The 15,454-nt window shown below is 35.5% G+C and overlaps 1 protein-coding gene across 29 annotated transcripts in view; it reads left to right on the forward strand.

The window, feature by feature from the left end:
• The window catches only part of LOC135197228 (calcium/calmodulin-dependent protein kinase type II alpha chain-like), a 751,907-nt gene that overhangs the window by 455,201 nt on the left and 281,252 nt on the right, over positions 1–15,454 (forward strand). For all 29 annotated transcript variants that reach the window (XR_010310583.1, XM_064224289.1, XM_064224294.1 and 26 more), the window contains 6 exons: positions 5,704–5,842; positions 8,817–8,919; positions 10,603–10,686; positions 12,327–12,421; positions 14,343–14,465; positions 14,677–14,760. Coding sequence is in view for 28 of the 29 variants with exons in the window: in XM_064224289.1 (XP_064080359.1) it covers positions 5,704–5,842; positions 8,817–8,919; positions 10,603–10,686; positions 12,327–12,421; positions 14,343–14,465; positions 14,677–14,760 (628 nt within the window). In the remaining variant the exon portion in view is untranslated. The remainder of the gene's footprint in view (positions 1–5,703; positions 5,843–8,816; positions 8,920–10,602; positions 10,687–12,326; positions 12,422–14,342; positions 14,466–14,676; positions 14,761–15,454) is intronic.

The raw sequence follows: 15,454 nt of genomic DNA on the forward strand, positions 1-15,454 counted from the left end.
TTGACCTTATAAGGTATCGCCGAATTTTGGAAACTTTGTTATAAGGACTCTTTGAGAATAAGCAACCGATTACACCTAACTGCGGAGATTTCCAGCTTTAATTTTCAAATATGATGTTTATTTACATAATAACTATAGCAAAGAACCCACCAGCTTAAGCATCCCAGCCTCTTCAAGGGAGAAGTCAATATTTCGAATGATTTGCAGCCTCCAGTCTTGCGAAGTAATGTATGTAAACGATATAATTTAGATTGGGACTGATCTGCATTCATGTATCTTCTTCCCTTTGTTATTTTCTCCCCTTCTGTTTTCCCCTTATTTGCACCTGTGAGGATTTTATTCTGAGATGTTCCTCTGTGTGTAGAATTTACTGCCAAACGGTTCTCTCGCAGTGAAAGAAGTAAAAACTGTGTCTTTATTTGAAGGACAGTTTCATTGTCATTGTTAGTCTCCAAGGAAAGTTTCGTAGTAAGAATTTCACGTCTATAACTCTTATGTAGAAATGCAATTAAATTCTCAGCCAACTTGCTCATTTAAAAACAGAAAGTTTCAAACTAACTCATCAAAGGACGAGTCATAATAGACATTTTCCTTCGTATGTTTTTTGTGCGATTGACCGCTGCTGTTAAATGATACAACGTCATATTGCCGTATGGCGTTTAAAGAGATAGAATGGTATATGTCAGTGACAGGTAGATAAATTCAATTAGTCTGCTGCAATCCCTCAAGTTGTTGACCAGTTTATCCTATTCTTGTACTCTTGCTTGATATACAGTCTTGTCTGTGTATTTAGATGTTTGGTTTGGCGTCTCACAAAAAGTTATTACGTTCCTGTCGTAACAAAAGTATCTTCGATTGGGGAGGATGGTGAGGCAGAGGCGGAAAAAGAAAGAAAATCTTACGACCCCTTCTCCTTCATATTAATCACCGAGATGCTGATTGTTTTTCGGAAAACTTGCAGAATCTTTTCCCCCGTTCTCTGAAATCGGTCATTTCCTGCCAGTCAGCGGGAGTTCTTAGAACTTCTCCATCTTCCATTCTTTTCTTCCTTTAGAAAACCATTCAAATGTTCTTCCGTTCTGGGAGTGGGACTGGGAGTGGGGACCCTTGGCTGGGGGGGGCGGACTCCCAATTATTACTGCCTCAGACTTTTCTCCTCTTCCGTCCCTTCTTGAGCAGTGCATGATAGGTCTCATTCCCCAGCCGCATTTCTCTCTCTCCTCTCTCTCTCTCTCTCTCTCTCTCTCTCTCTCTCTCTCTCTTCTCTCCTCTTCTCTCTCTGCTCGCTATCTCTCTCTCTCTCTCTCTATTAACAAATTTCTGGAGAAGTATAAGTTACAGAAAACTTCCCATTTGCAATCAGTGTAGATATTAAATGGAAGGACTTCGTACGTTGTTTGTCTCACTATTTAATTTGTACATACGAGTATGATTTTAGGTAGTGCGAAGTTCTGTTTTGTGTAAGTATAGGCGTATGTGCGGAGTAATACGCGAGCACTGTTGCCGTCAAGGTCCTTGAAATAAAGGACCCTTGCTGCCATTTGAGGGACCTTTATCCAGAGAGAAACGTAAAACAGAAATCGTCGAAGTAATAGTTATAAAATTCAACGTGAAACACGACGGGGCCTTATCCATGTGGTCTCAGTGTCTTGAACCTTTCTTATTCCTATGATCTTCCGGAAAATTGATAATAACACGCTGGGTAGTTTAATTCCTCAAATGACTGTGTAGAGGAATGTTATTGCCTTGTGCCTTTTGTGACGCCGCTAGACGAGTAGAAAATGGCATTATTTTGATGAGAAATTTTGAAAGCGTGAGATTGTGTCGAAGGCTTTCATAAAATTCCAGCACTTGGATGACACGGCACAATGGCAGGGGCATGGAAGGCAGGAAGGAACAAAGTCGTTTGGGCAGCGAGTTCCGTTGAGTCAACGAACGCAGAAGATTGTGCTCGGAGGAGGACAGATGATATTGGCAAAGACCGAGACAAACTTTGCTTGAGAAAGTAAATGATTAGTGTTGAGCGTAGAAAAATAGTAAAAAAAAAATGGCGGATTTCATAACGAAGACATACAACTAATTTATTCATAAATATTCGAGAAAATAGGTAATGACAATATATCATGAATGTATATAAGGATTTTTATATATATTTTTCAGAGATTTACAGTAGACTTGAAAATTTGAATACATGAAAGAACCGAGAGATGTTTATTGAAGTCATGCATAGGCACTGAATGTCCCAGAAGGACAGTGAAAACTTATCTTGTTTTAAATGTAATTTCAACATGAAATATGACGTCAAGTACAAGTGACTGAAAGACTTGGAAACCAAAATTGGAAATGAATGTTTGTTGCTGAAACGGATTGCATAGAGAAAAGGCTTGATCAGAACGGTGGATTCAGGCCATGTAGATGTCATGGAACGTCAAGGCAGACGAAAAGTCCCCCGAAGGTGTTGGGAAAGCTGGAAAAGGAAGGCCGGAAGATGTCGTAAGTCGCTCGCAGGGTGATAGCGAAACAGAAATGTTAAAAAGACAAGACTGACCGATATCCAGGGGGCGGGCGAGTGCAGCCAAAATAGAATTTATTGGAGCCGAATACGTAAGGCCTCAATTTTCATGCTGATGAGGCATCCTATTTATAGGTTTTAGTTTTCTGAGGCTAGAGGGCTGCAAATTGGTGTGTTGATCATCCAACTTCCTGTCTTCAAGCATACCAAATTGTAGCCCTCTAGCCTCAGTAGTTTTTATTTTATTTTATTTAGGGTTAAAGTTAGCCATAATCGTGCGTCTGCACCCTTAGCACAGGCCACCTCCGGGATGTGGCTGAAAGTTTTATGGGCCGTGGCTAAGATTTCATACGGCATTATACGCTGTACAGAAAGATCGATTGCGCCGAAGAAACATCGGTGCTTTTTTACTTGTTTTTACGTGGCACTGAAATAGGTTTTAGCGCTCATATTTAATATCTTTGAATCACCAATCAGACTGAATGAGGCCGTGAATGCGGTTGAAATTTATGTTGAATCTTTTCATTCCAATGGCGACAGAAGATATTTTTGGGTTATCGCTATATTTTGGTTTTTAAGAGCTCAAAATATTGCTTTTTTAATGATGGGTATCTATTTCTCTTTGTTTTATACACGCGTAATTATGCATGTTCATGTATTCATACAACGCTAAGATAAAGACAGAGGCTTCATGGTGATGAATTGATCAAGGCGGAGGAATTTCACATCCAAGTTAACACATTTCAGTTTCACATACGTATAGCTGATTCATTTAAGGTAGATTCTTGAATGAGCCCTATGCTTACGAGACGTTTGTTTGGCGGCCGCTGATTGGCTGGTATTGGGAGGTAGGCAGCTTCCAGCCAATCAGCGGCCGCCAAACAAACGTCTAGTAGGCATACGGCTCACCCAAGGATCTACCTTAATTAAGTGAACCAGCTATAGTGTCTTCGCACGTGAGAAGGCCTGAGTTTTGTGAGGCCTCTTACTTAGATTTGCCGAATTGTTATATTTAATACTATATACATGTACATACTATGTGCCATGTACTTTTACATCATAAAAAGCGCAGTCTTTTTAACCTTTTTGCTTTTATTCATTGTAGTCTGCGTTTGTGGAAGAACAGTTCATTTTGATGGCTATGAAAAGGAGACATTAAATTAATTACATTAAAAAATCTGTATTGTATACAAAGAAGATATTTGCTGGACTCTTCGTTTAAAGTGAATGCATTTCAATTAAACAGGGAAGAAGGAGTGATAATAGTAATTTAGGTTATCTTAACTGAAGTTTATTCTGTTGACCCGTGGTGAGTGGCGAAGTTGCTTAAGAAAACAACGTTCTACAAGTAACCAAGACAGTTTCATAGGTGACAGAGAGAGAGAGAGAGAGAGAGAGAGAGAGAGAGAGAGCTGCAGTTAGGTGTTTGTTATTTAGCTTATGATATAATATATATATATATATATGTGTATCATATAGCTTATATATTTAGATATTATATTATTATATATATAATATATAATATAGTATATAAGATATATTGACACACATAGACAAATATAATAATATATATTTCAGATATTATATATATAGATATATATTATATAATATTATATTTATGATTAAAAAAATCCCAGCAGGATGCACCCGTTGGACTTCATTAAAATAAAGCGAATACCACAGGAAAATGAATTACGTCCAGGAATTCTAACCGCTTTCTTCTTTACTGAGACATTGTCAAGGAACGAAAGCGCTTGGATCTCTGACTTATCATTTCCTGTGGTATTCGCTTATATATATATATATATATATATATATATATATATATATATATATATATATATATATATATATATATATTGGTGCTCAAATTTCTCGATTCCTGTTCAGTCACCTATGAAACTGTCTTGGTTACTTGTAGAATGTTGTTTTTTTAACCAACTGCGCCACTCACCACGGGTCAACTGAATAAACTTCAGTTAAGATGACCTAAATTACTATTATCACTGCAGGTAATTAGCTCCTCTGCTTCCCTGTTTAATTGAAATCCATTCACTATCAGCGACGCGTCCTGCAAATATTTTCTTAGTACAATGTGTGTTTGTGTGTAGGTACTATGTGTATATTTATATACGTATGCTACGTCTGTGAAAGCAATTGAGTATATATGTTAGCGCATAAAACAGTACTACGTATCCATTTATCCACTTGTAATTGAATTGTCTGAATAAGCTGTACATGAGAGATATTTGCATGCGTTCAGTGCTTTTAGCCTGACTAATGACTGCCGGAATCTAGATAAAAGAAAGACCAGATCCTCCTCCCTCAGAATCGCCGTGGGTGATTCAGGCGTTTGGTTAATTAATGCTTTCGTGTCTTTGTTAACTTTAGGTTTTCGCTTTATCCTCTTCTGATGAGAGATTTGAGTCGGCTCTGAAATTATCATCGCTAATATCGAAACACACTCCAGCTCTCTAGGCTAAAAAAATTGTTCTGAGGGTTCGTTGCAAATCAGGTGGGTTGGGACGTTCGACGGAAAGAATCTCGTTCGAGACGTGTGCTGTTGCACGACCAAGATGAGAGAGAGAGAGAGGAGAGAGAGAGAGAGAGAGAGAGAGAGAGAGAGAGCGATTATTTTAAATTTTCTTGAAGTAAAGGTAAAATATACACGTATTTACGTGTATGTGTATATATATATATATATATATATATATATATATATATATATATATATGAATAACTTTATCACGAAGTATATAAAACGTGATGCTATGTATAAATAAAGTTTTTGCCACGAAGGAAAAAAAATGAAAACCGAGATAGCCAAGCACTTTCGGTCTAGTTCGACCCTTTACTCAGGTCGAACTAGACTGAAAAATAAAAAGTGCTTGGCTATCTCGCTTTTCATTTTTTTTCCTTCGTGGCAAAAACCTTTATTTACATATAATATATATATTATATTATATATATATATATATATCTATATATTAGAATAGATATTATACTAATATATATATAGAATATATATATATTTATAATATATTAAGGTGGTGTGTGTTGGTGTGGCTTTGTTTTGTTTTGTGTTGTTTGTGTGTGGACTTTTGCACGTGAGTATTGATGAGGTGTGCGCAAGCACGCACATAAAGCAATGATTTTTTTTCCTCTGACAACTTGAATGTCCTTGTCCACAGGGTGACAGGAGGCGAGCTTTTCGAAGACATCGTAGCCCGAGAATTCTACAGCGAGGCCGACGCATCGCACTGTATTCAGCAAATTTTAGAAAGTGTAAATCATTGTCATCATAATAATATTGTACATAGAGATTTGAAGGTAAGGTTCATCTCCGTATTTGTGCATGTAAAAGATAATAATTCGTTAAGTTGTTGAGTGAGCACACTCCCTCTCTAACCTATGCCCTTTCTCTCCTTTCGCTCATCCGGGCAACTGGCTCGAACCTTCCCAACCCAAGTTAAGTTAAGTTCATGTCGAGTACTGATGTCAACTTTGTGATACAAGGTGGTTATTGCGAGCCTTTAGGCCTATTAGGCCTAATGCATCACATAATGAATGAATGACAAGTCAGCAAATAAAAGGTTCATCACATATGCATGCGATTTGCGTGCTGAAAATGTGCCGTCATGGTCATTGTCACATTGTATAGGACTGGATGAAAGAGAATCGCAAAATGATGAACCTATTCATTGGTTTCATTGCCGCCTTTTTACGTGGAATGTTGTAAAATGAACATTTTTTTTTTCACTTTGCCCCTCTGTAGTCATTCTGAATTCTTCAACTCTTTCAACTCTTTTCTGTTGTTCCATAGAACATTTTAATTGCGTGTTTTGTGAATAGCGAGCCTCTCATCATCTGAGGAGACTGATCCGTTAAACTTTCATTTTTCTGTGATGCCTTATCGGCTGAGCCGACCTTTGACCTCAGCGAGGATGCCTTTTTCACCTTGAGAGATGTGCGTATACCAAGATTTCGAGAAGGAAAATAAATACTGCCGATTGTGCAGCATTTTCAAACTTTTTTTTTTTTTTTTTCGAAATACACTTTAGGTTTTGAATCGCCTTTCAAATAGTTATTCGGACGGCGGCATTCTTATTCAGAGCCTTTGCGAATGCCGAAACAATTCCCAAAAGCTCCTTAAACTTTCTTCCCGCGGGAATTTTCCTATTGTTAGTTGGGATTGTTACGCATTTTAATGCCACCAAAAAATGGAGAGAGAGAGACTTGCCTCTCTCCCATGGGTCATTGACGTTGTTACAGATACCACCTTGTTTGCTTCGTTTCCTAGAAAACGATAAAGATATTTTAAATATCCCCATTTCTCGTTACCATTTTCTTTATGATTTGGCTATTTTAATAGGAATTTTATCGATATTTATTATGATTAACTAATTTCAGTGAAATATTCGTTTATCTTGTAGACAATCCCCAAGAATTAGGTAACCTTATATTCTGTCATGACGATCATTAATGTTCACTTTAAAGATCAGCTTTGTGTATGCGTTTGTTCTCCAATAATTACTTGAAATAATCATTTAGGTACGATTATATGTAATGAATCTTTTTACTGTAAATATTTGATTATGAAGACTGCTATGAAGAAGACGCGATGCAACCCACTTAATGGTGCCGTCTTTCTCTGTGAACAGACTTGGGTAGATCTAGGGTACTTATCCGCGGCGGCCTAGACTATGGCAGTTGCGGTTTTTCCTACTGAACAAGAATTTTAAGTAATATTTATTCGGACGACTGTAATTAACCCCCCAGGGGCCAGTACTAAACACGGCGAAATACATTGGATTCCCCAATCCCTAGTGGATGTCGTATCCGCGGTTATGTTCCTTGCAGTCCGTGCGGAACTATTCTGTAGAAATACCGTAGTCCTGGCTACCCTATGACAGTTGTGACCTCCGCCTGGGAAGTTATGTTTTGGATTGTTCATATGTCTCGGTGTGTCAGTTTGGTAACAGGATCACACGAAACTGATCGAAAAAGTGGGTCTCGTGACTGACAAAGTGAGCAGGTTCAGAAAGCAATAACAACGAGCCTTCCGCTGTGGAAGATGAGACTTTTATTAAGGGTAGATTGCTTAGCCGTTTTAGGGCTAAACCCCGAGACATTATACCAGAGATCTTAGCAGGCAAAGGTAATATTATTATTTCTGCAGAGAAGGTGACAAAGTTGTCTCCTCTGAATCAGTAAGATTTCGTTTGCATCCTGACAATCAGTTTATGGTCGATAAAAAAATAAAAATCCTCACTGGGCTATGAGGAGAGTAGAGGTCTGCTGTAAGCAGGTGGATTCTTTCTTGGTTAGATATGGAAGGCCTTTGCAAAAAGTTTCAGTTCATAATAATTAACTGATACGTAATGCAGCCCACATACTTTGTCAACCCCCATAACTCTATACCAGAAACCTGTGATGAGGTCTGTCTACCTTATTGCAGCATGAAGACAAGATAAACCTAGGCAAACATAGTCGTAGAACACAAGTAGCCAAGGAGAATTGAAAATGTTCATAAGAAGCTCCTAACGTAACATAAAATAAGAAGAAGAGTAATATATTTATTGGCAATTATAGAAAAATGCTCTCTTCTTTCAAAGAGAGAGTCATAGACTATACGGTATTCAGTAAGCATCATCAGTATATATTATTTAAAGAGATAGAATTGCATGATGCCAGTGAACTCATGAAAACGCCCAGTGTTAATTATTGTCGGAAATATCGAGAAACTTTTTTTTTTTTTTTATACCAGATCAAACGAATAATTTTTCGATTAATTTGTTTTCTGATAGCGAAAGTTAACCACTCCATTTATTTAGTAATATAAAACAAAACTGCAGTTTCTGAACTCTTCTTCCAAAGTGACGTATTGTCAACACCATTTGATACGTCCATTGCCATTTTTTTACTGTCATAAGTAGTGCATATTTAATAAGAAATAAGTAATAAGGTGCTATTTGTAACTATCAAACTGTTGTAAAACAAACAAATCCTTCTAATGTATTTTCAATAATACCAATCCCAGGTGATTATTTTTTTCATGGTTTGTTGTTGATCGCTCGTTGCAAATTTTGTCATCAAATTTTAAGAAAACTGTAATAATTATGTAGTCATTAGACATGAAAACGTCAGCTGTACATAGTTACTGTTAAAGAGACCAATAATTATTTCTTAGCAATTTCTTGAGAAACAGGTCGGTAGTTATTGAAATAATGAAATAGGCTAAAATAGTTTAGGATTAGAAATACAAAACCTCAGTGTGAATCTACTTTCTCCTGACCCTTTGCAGCCAGAGAACTTGCTTTTAGCAAGTAAAGCCAAGGGAGCTGCCGTGAAACTGGCTGATTTTGGTTTAGCCATTGAAGTTCAAGGAGACCAACAAGCATGGTTTGGTAAGTATGACTTCAGAGTTGTTTTTTTTTTTCAGTTTATTATTCTCTCTATCTCTTGTAACTATATTTGTCTTTCAGCTAGCTCGGAATTCGGGTAAATTAATTTTCATAAGATATTCTACATTATCGGATTATTGGCAAATTAAATCCTAACTTATATTTGTTTTCTCTTTTTTAATTGTTATTTTTTATAGAAATATGGTTAATTTATTTTTAAAGCTCTGTCATTAATCATGGCCATTCTCTGTAGAGAACAGAGGCTGAAGCTGCCTAGTGCATTGCAGTAACTGATGGTTTATAAAATACTGCGGGATTTTGAGAAATCCTAAGGGCTTAGGCCATGAAAGTGACGTAACAAAGAGAAATATTGAACATGACAGCAGTGACCATTACCCAAGGTTAACTGGAAAGTAAGGTCATTTATATGACTGATGTTGGAAAAGTTCTCCCTGTAGTCCAAACTGTTATAAATTTGAAGCAGAGTTGAGTGTTCACCGGGATTTTCTTTTGGTTGTATGTTGAAGTTCAGGTTTACTACTTCTGTTTCATTTTATTTGTCTTTGTAGATAAGAAGCTGTGATTAGGCTGTTTTCTTAGAAACCGGTCTTTGCATATCAGAAGTTGAAAACAGTGTGAATCATGATGTTAAATGTAATTGTTACATACTGTGACATTCAAGATTGCGCGCCTGAAATTGCGGAAAAGTTTCTTATCAACTGGATTGGCAGTTCTGTAGATTATGACATATTTTTTATAGAGCAACCTCTATGTCTCCTTCTTTGACTCTTTTCTGTCACAATTCAGTCGTGCCGAAGGAGTGTTTTCCACTCGCAGATGGACTTCCATTGCTTATTGTACACTACTGCTTGCAAGACCACGTCCAACATGACCTCAGGAGGTCAGAGGTCAGAGCGTTTTGGAATCGGTTACTGCTTCTTTTCCTATGCTGCCAAACTGTATATTCTCACCTTACTTAAGTGTTCCCTGATTTTTTCATGTTTTAGGCACACGTTGCTTTGTTTCATTTGGGTTTAATCACTACTTTGTAATGTTTATGACCCCCATCTTTCCATTTTCGCTGTCTTCCGCTTTACATGTTTTTGTTATGATAGTTTTGAAGAACATTTTTTTCAGTCAGACATTTCCAATGTTGATAATTGGACTGAAAGGCTTGAACAGACAGCTAAATTCTTTTGCATGTCTTCGACATGAGAGTAGGGGGGCTTCAGAGAGAACATTATTTCATGTCCAGCAGGGCAGTGTATTAAACCTTTATTTTTTACATGTCTGCAGAGCCTTGAAAAGACATGGCTCTGGAGACTGAATTTGGTTAAATGTCATTGTGGTAATAATTTAAGCGTGATACTTTGTTAGAGGATATCCGCAGTATTTACCGTTTTCATATTTATAACCAGCAGTGTCAGACTAATATTTTGCTTTATGAGATGGATCAAAGTGGCCTGACAAATGTCCTTTATGTAGGACGTTTATTGTTTGTTTTCCTCTGTAATTTGTGCAGTGAATGACTGGAAGTGACTCCCTTGTGCTAAACGATTCAGGTGTTGGTTTTTTAAAGATTCAAGATGGACTTCCTATATGATAGATTATACAGTACTATTATATTATATTCTGTTATGTTGTTATCTTATAGTAAATTGTTCTTACATGTTTCCCTTCTTTCAGGTTTCGCTGGTACGCCAGGTTATCTATCGCCAGAAGTGCTAAAAAAAGAACCTTATGGCAAACCAGTAGACATTTGGGCGTGTGGTGAGTTGTCTTTCTGTTTTTTTGCAAACTCATCATTTTGATTTATTATTTATTTTTTTTTTAATCTATTACATGAGCATCTGGGCAAGATAATTGCATACATTTTATCAGATAAATCCATAATTATTAGTATCATAATGTACTTATAGTAATTAATATCATACACGTACTTAAGGTTTCAGGATTTTATCTGAAATGTTGGGGTGTTTTTCTCCAACGTACACAATATTTCATATCTTTTAATGTAAATACAAATGTAATATCCCATTGCTAAAGTTGAATTTCATTTTCCTTTTTTATACATATGTGAATGGGAATTTACTCTAGGAATAGAAGAATACTATATATTTATAACAATTGAATGAAAAAAAATTTAACGCATTACGTTATCATGGTATGTATGGAAAATGCTTGAAAAATGCATAATTTTCTTGTCCACCAATTATGTCATAGTTTTAAGCAATTTTGTGTGATTTTAGTAGTCATTTAGACATCGCAGCATAGCTTGCAATAAATTTATCGCACTATGTAAAGGGAATACAATGTAAATATATTTTCAGAAAGGTCTCATAACTGGAGTTAATACCCTTTTTTTATGAGACTCAGTCATTGTTATCTGTAAGTTGACAAGGTGTGCCATTCCTAAATTTAACAAGTGAAGAGTTATTATTTTATTGGACATTTAAAAGTGACTACAGTACATAAGAAAACAGTCCATAAGATAATATTTCAAGTTAGTATGTATAAGGTATTAGCAGTCAAGCGGTCATGTTTTTTCCACTGTTCTATGTAGAGTTTTTCCACCCATATACCACTTCACCCGGGATGCCAGGCAATGGCCTCTGTATGGATACTATGCCTCCCGTGTCTTTACAACTTACTTGGGAGACATAGTTAACTGCTATAGCACATGGTTCAGAATACTTTGTCTTCACTTAGAATAAGAATACAGAGCAATCCTTTTTATGTACTGATTAAAAGATATAGTTCAAGTTGAAGCAAATATTGCATGTTTTGCATCTGGATATTCCTAATAAAGGTGCCATAGCATTATACAGTTGATTTAAATCCTGGTTTTTCATCTTATTTATCACTACAGCTAATTAGTCTTGCTGTCTGAAGTTCATCATGGAGTTTAAAAAAATAGTAAAATTTAGGGGTTATGTCATTTAAATATACTGTACTATAGTATATACATTTCAGACAGCCAATTAAGAATGTTCTTAGTCACTGTTTTACTCATTTTAATAAAACTGAAATTGAAATCTGTACATTGCATTCCATACTTGTATGAATACAATAATTCCATCATGAACATATTCAAGATTTTATCTTTTGTGGTACTTGCTGTGCATGGCACTTTCAGTATACTAGAATCATTTGATAAAACTGTATTTCTGAGTTCAGTTTTACCAGTTCTATATAGTGCAGTATATATGGGATATCACTCATTTTAAAAACCTGGAAGTATTAATATTGTTTTGAAATAAACTCGTGTATTTCTTTTTCTTTGTACTGACTAAGAAATTACTCATTTTCTCTCTGTGAAGTTTTTTTTTTTGGATTTTGGTACCTATGTTCCAGATGTTTCTTGTCTTTGTTATGTGACTGAGCTTTTGATTCATACTATTTCATTCTAGGTGTGATTCTCTACATCCTCCTTGTGGGTTACCCACCCTTCTGGGACGAAGATCAACACAGGTTATACGCCCAAATCAAAGCAGGAGCTTATGATGTTAGTATATTTGGTGTTTCTTTGTCTAGACATGGTTTTGATCAAATATGAGTTTCCTGAAGTTATACTGCATTGATTTGTATCAAAATGTTACCTTCATGTATCAGGAAATAATCATAAGAATGAACTGGTAGGTTCTTCCTTCGGGTACCCAGTTAAAGATGTTGAGCTATCTTTCACAAGTTTTTTCTCAACAGGAATCAGCACCAATTTTCTAGTGCTCTGCCTCAGAAATAACTGCATGTCACTTACTTTGTGACTTTGTGGGGCATCTACATCTAAATTTTGCAGATAAGAAAGTGTCACTTAATTCATTACCAAAGGTTGTTCATTCCATATGATGAAAAAGTATGGAACAGTCTTTGTGGAAGAGTTATTGATGCCGAGTCTTGGAATTGTATTTTGATGAGACTGTAATATTACAGTAAAGAATTATGTAGCATTGCCATATTTTATTTTATCGAACTATATACAGTATTTTTACTGATATGTCCTTACTCATTTGTTTGTTATATTTATTAGTTTTTATTTCCTTTACTGTCTTTTCCTCTTTTCTTTACATAGTGGCATTCTGTTTTTGAAGATTACATTTTAATCTCATTTCATATGAATGATTAAACGTTTTCAGAACTGTAGCGACAATGATAAATGTAATGATACCGTGCCTTTAAAGACTGGAGACAGGTGCATCAAGTATTTTTGGCTACTTAATTTTCAAATTGTCATTATGAACTTTTTTATGTATATTTACATTTTGTAAATATTAAAATGGGGCTTAAGGACAAATAAAACATGCAAAGTTCTAAAAGGTTGGAACAGCATGATTACTGTCCTTCCCAAATTTCTCTTATTTGTGTAGAAGTGGAAAGGAAAGCTTATAGTATTGCCTAACATCAAAGAAGGCCATAGACCCACCTCTTGAAAAACTGAAGATTACATGAGTCAAGGAAAACAGCAACAGGAAGGAAAGTTCAGATTTTATCATAAAAAGGAAAGAAACAGCCATTGAATTGTGCAACTGGCTGAAGAGTGCATGTGGGCTGTGTTGTCCTGGCTGTGTTTTAAATGTTAAATGACAAGTGGAAGGACCCTTTCCATGAGCTCATAAGAACAATTATAAACTAGCATACTCTGTACCATAAGAGAGATAGTAAGACCAACTTGCAGTAGTGATTCGATTTGCTGCTAAGAAAAACCTTGAAGTAATTCTTTACAGGAATAGACAAGGTTCAAGCAACTGGAACAAAGTAACACACTATTACATAGTAACAAAACTCAGTATGCTTTATAATCATGTGACCTGTAAGAAATTAGTACCCTGTACATCTAAACTGTTGACAGAATCAGAAGGTTGAAAGTCAATCACAGAAATAAGAAATTTATTAAATTAGTAGAACAGAAAAATACAGAAGTTGTCTTGGATGCCATGTTAATGGATACCTGTTATTCTTGATGTGAGAGTTGGTAAAAAACAAGAACATTTTTGACCAAATGTGAACAATTGATGGTGACTGGGAGTTGCAGAAGAGAAAAATGTAGATCAGTGTGGAGCTTGGAATCATCATGAGAAAGATGAAGTAGAACAAAGATTGTTTGGAGAGAGTCATTGCTAAAAGTAGAAAAGAATGAGAGAACAGAACTTGAGAAGTACTGTTAGAGTAGATGATAAACTATGACCAGCAGTATATAGAAATCTAAAAAGTTTTCTAGTTTTAAAGTTGCCGGGACAAATTTTTCAGAAATAGCTATATGTTACTAAATTTGAGTTTATTCATTTTAATGTTGCGCTTCATAATTGGGAAATAGTGCTTGGTTATTTACCTTCCCACATTTTCTTGTAAGTTTAGTGTAGAGCATTATTTTAGATATTTTAAATAACATCTTATATATCTATTCTTTTAACTTGCCTTTTTTCACACAGTATCCTTCACCTGAGTGGGACACAGTAACACCTGAAGCCAAAAATCTTATTAATTCAATGTTAACAGTTAACCCTGCCAAGCGTATTACAGCTGCAGAAGCTCTTAAACACCCATGGATCTGCGTATGTGTCTTTCATATCTTTTATACAGCAAAACTTTTAACTAATATTCACTCATGAAATATACCATGTTCTCATATACTATAGACATGGAAAGTTATATGAATTTTATAAACTAGAAACTTCATTCTCCATTGCAATATCTATGAAGTAAATACTGGATTGTAATTGTGGTATGGGAACTCTATGTCTATTTGTTTTCTTCTTTCAACAGCAACGTGAACGTGTGGCTAGTGTTGTTCACAGGCAGGAGACTGTTGATTGCTTGAGAAAGTTCAATGCCAGAAGAAAGCTAAAGGTGAGTTCCCCATTGGGATTTTTGTTCATACTTTCATTGAATTTTTTGTTTATAACAGTTAATGAAAACATGAATTATCAAGTTAGATTTATGATTTAATAGTAAAGTACTTTCTAAATACTGCAATTGCTTGGATTAATTTCCAGTGGTGTGATCAGCAAGAAAAAGGATCATTCTTTGAAAACTATAGATCTTAATTCATTACATGTATTAAAATTCCATTTTTTTGGTTTTAACACCTTATGATATTTAATCCTTAAGAGACTCTTAGATAACCAAGCTGCTTTAGTATAGTTGTAGTAAGCAGACTGGTATTTCATGATAGCTGAGGTTTCTTAAGTGGAAGTAAACCCTTTTGTAGAAAACAAAATAGGTTTATTATGCAGGCTTATTTCTTTCATTACCAGTCCCCATTTTGTTTATAAGATTTCCGTCAAAAACTTGGTAGGAGTATGAGATTCCTATTAGCCTGGGCATTTCTAGTAGCAATACATATATTGTTTTCAGATTTAAAGAAACAAAGGTTGTTCACTATATTTTTATTATCAATCTTTGCATTTGATATTTTGGTATAGGGTAAATCTAAAAAAGAAATTTTTAAAGGTTTTTTCAGTATCATATTAAAAAAGCATTTCTGTAATTGAAGTATTAATAGGGCAATAAAATGGTACGTATTATTAGTGGACTGTCAATT

Source organism: Macrobrachium nipponense, chromosome 18, assembly GCF_015104395.2.
Source record: "Macrobrachium nipponense isolate FS-2020 chromosome 18, ASM1510439v2, whole genome shotgun sequence".
Taxonomy (NCBI): Eukaryota; Metazoa; Arthropoda; class Malacostraca; order Decapoda; family Palaemonidae; genus Macrobrachium; species Macrobrachium nipponense.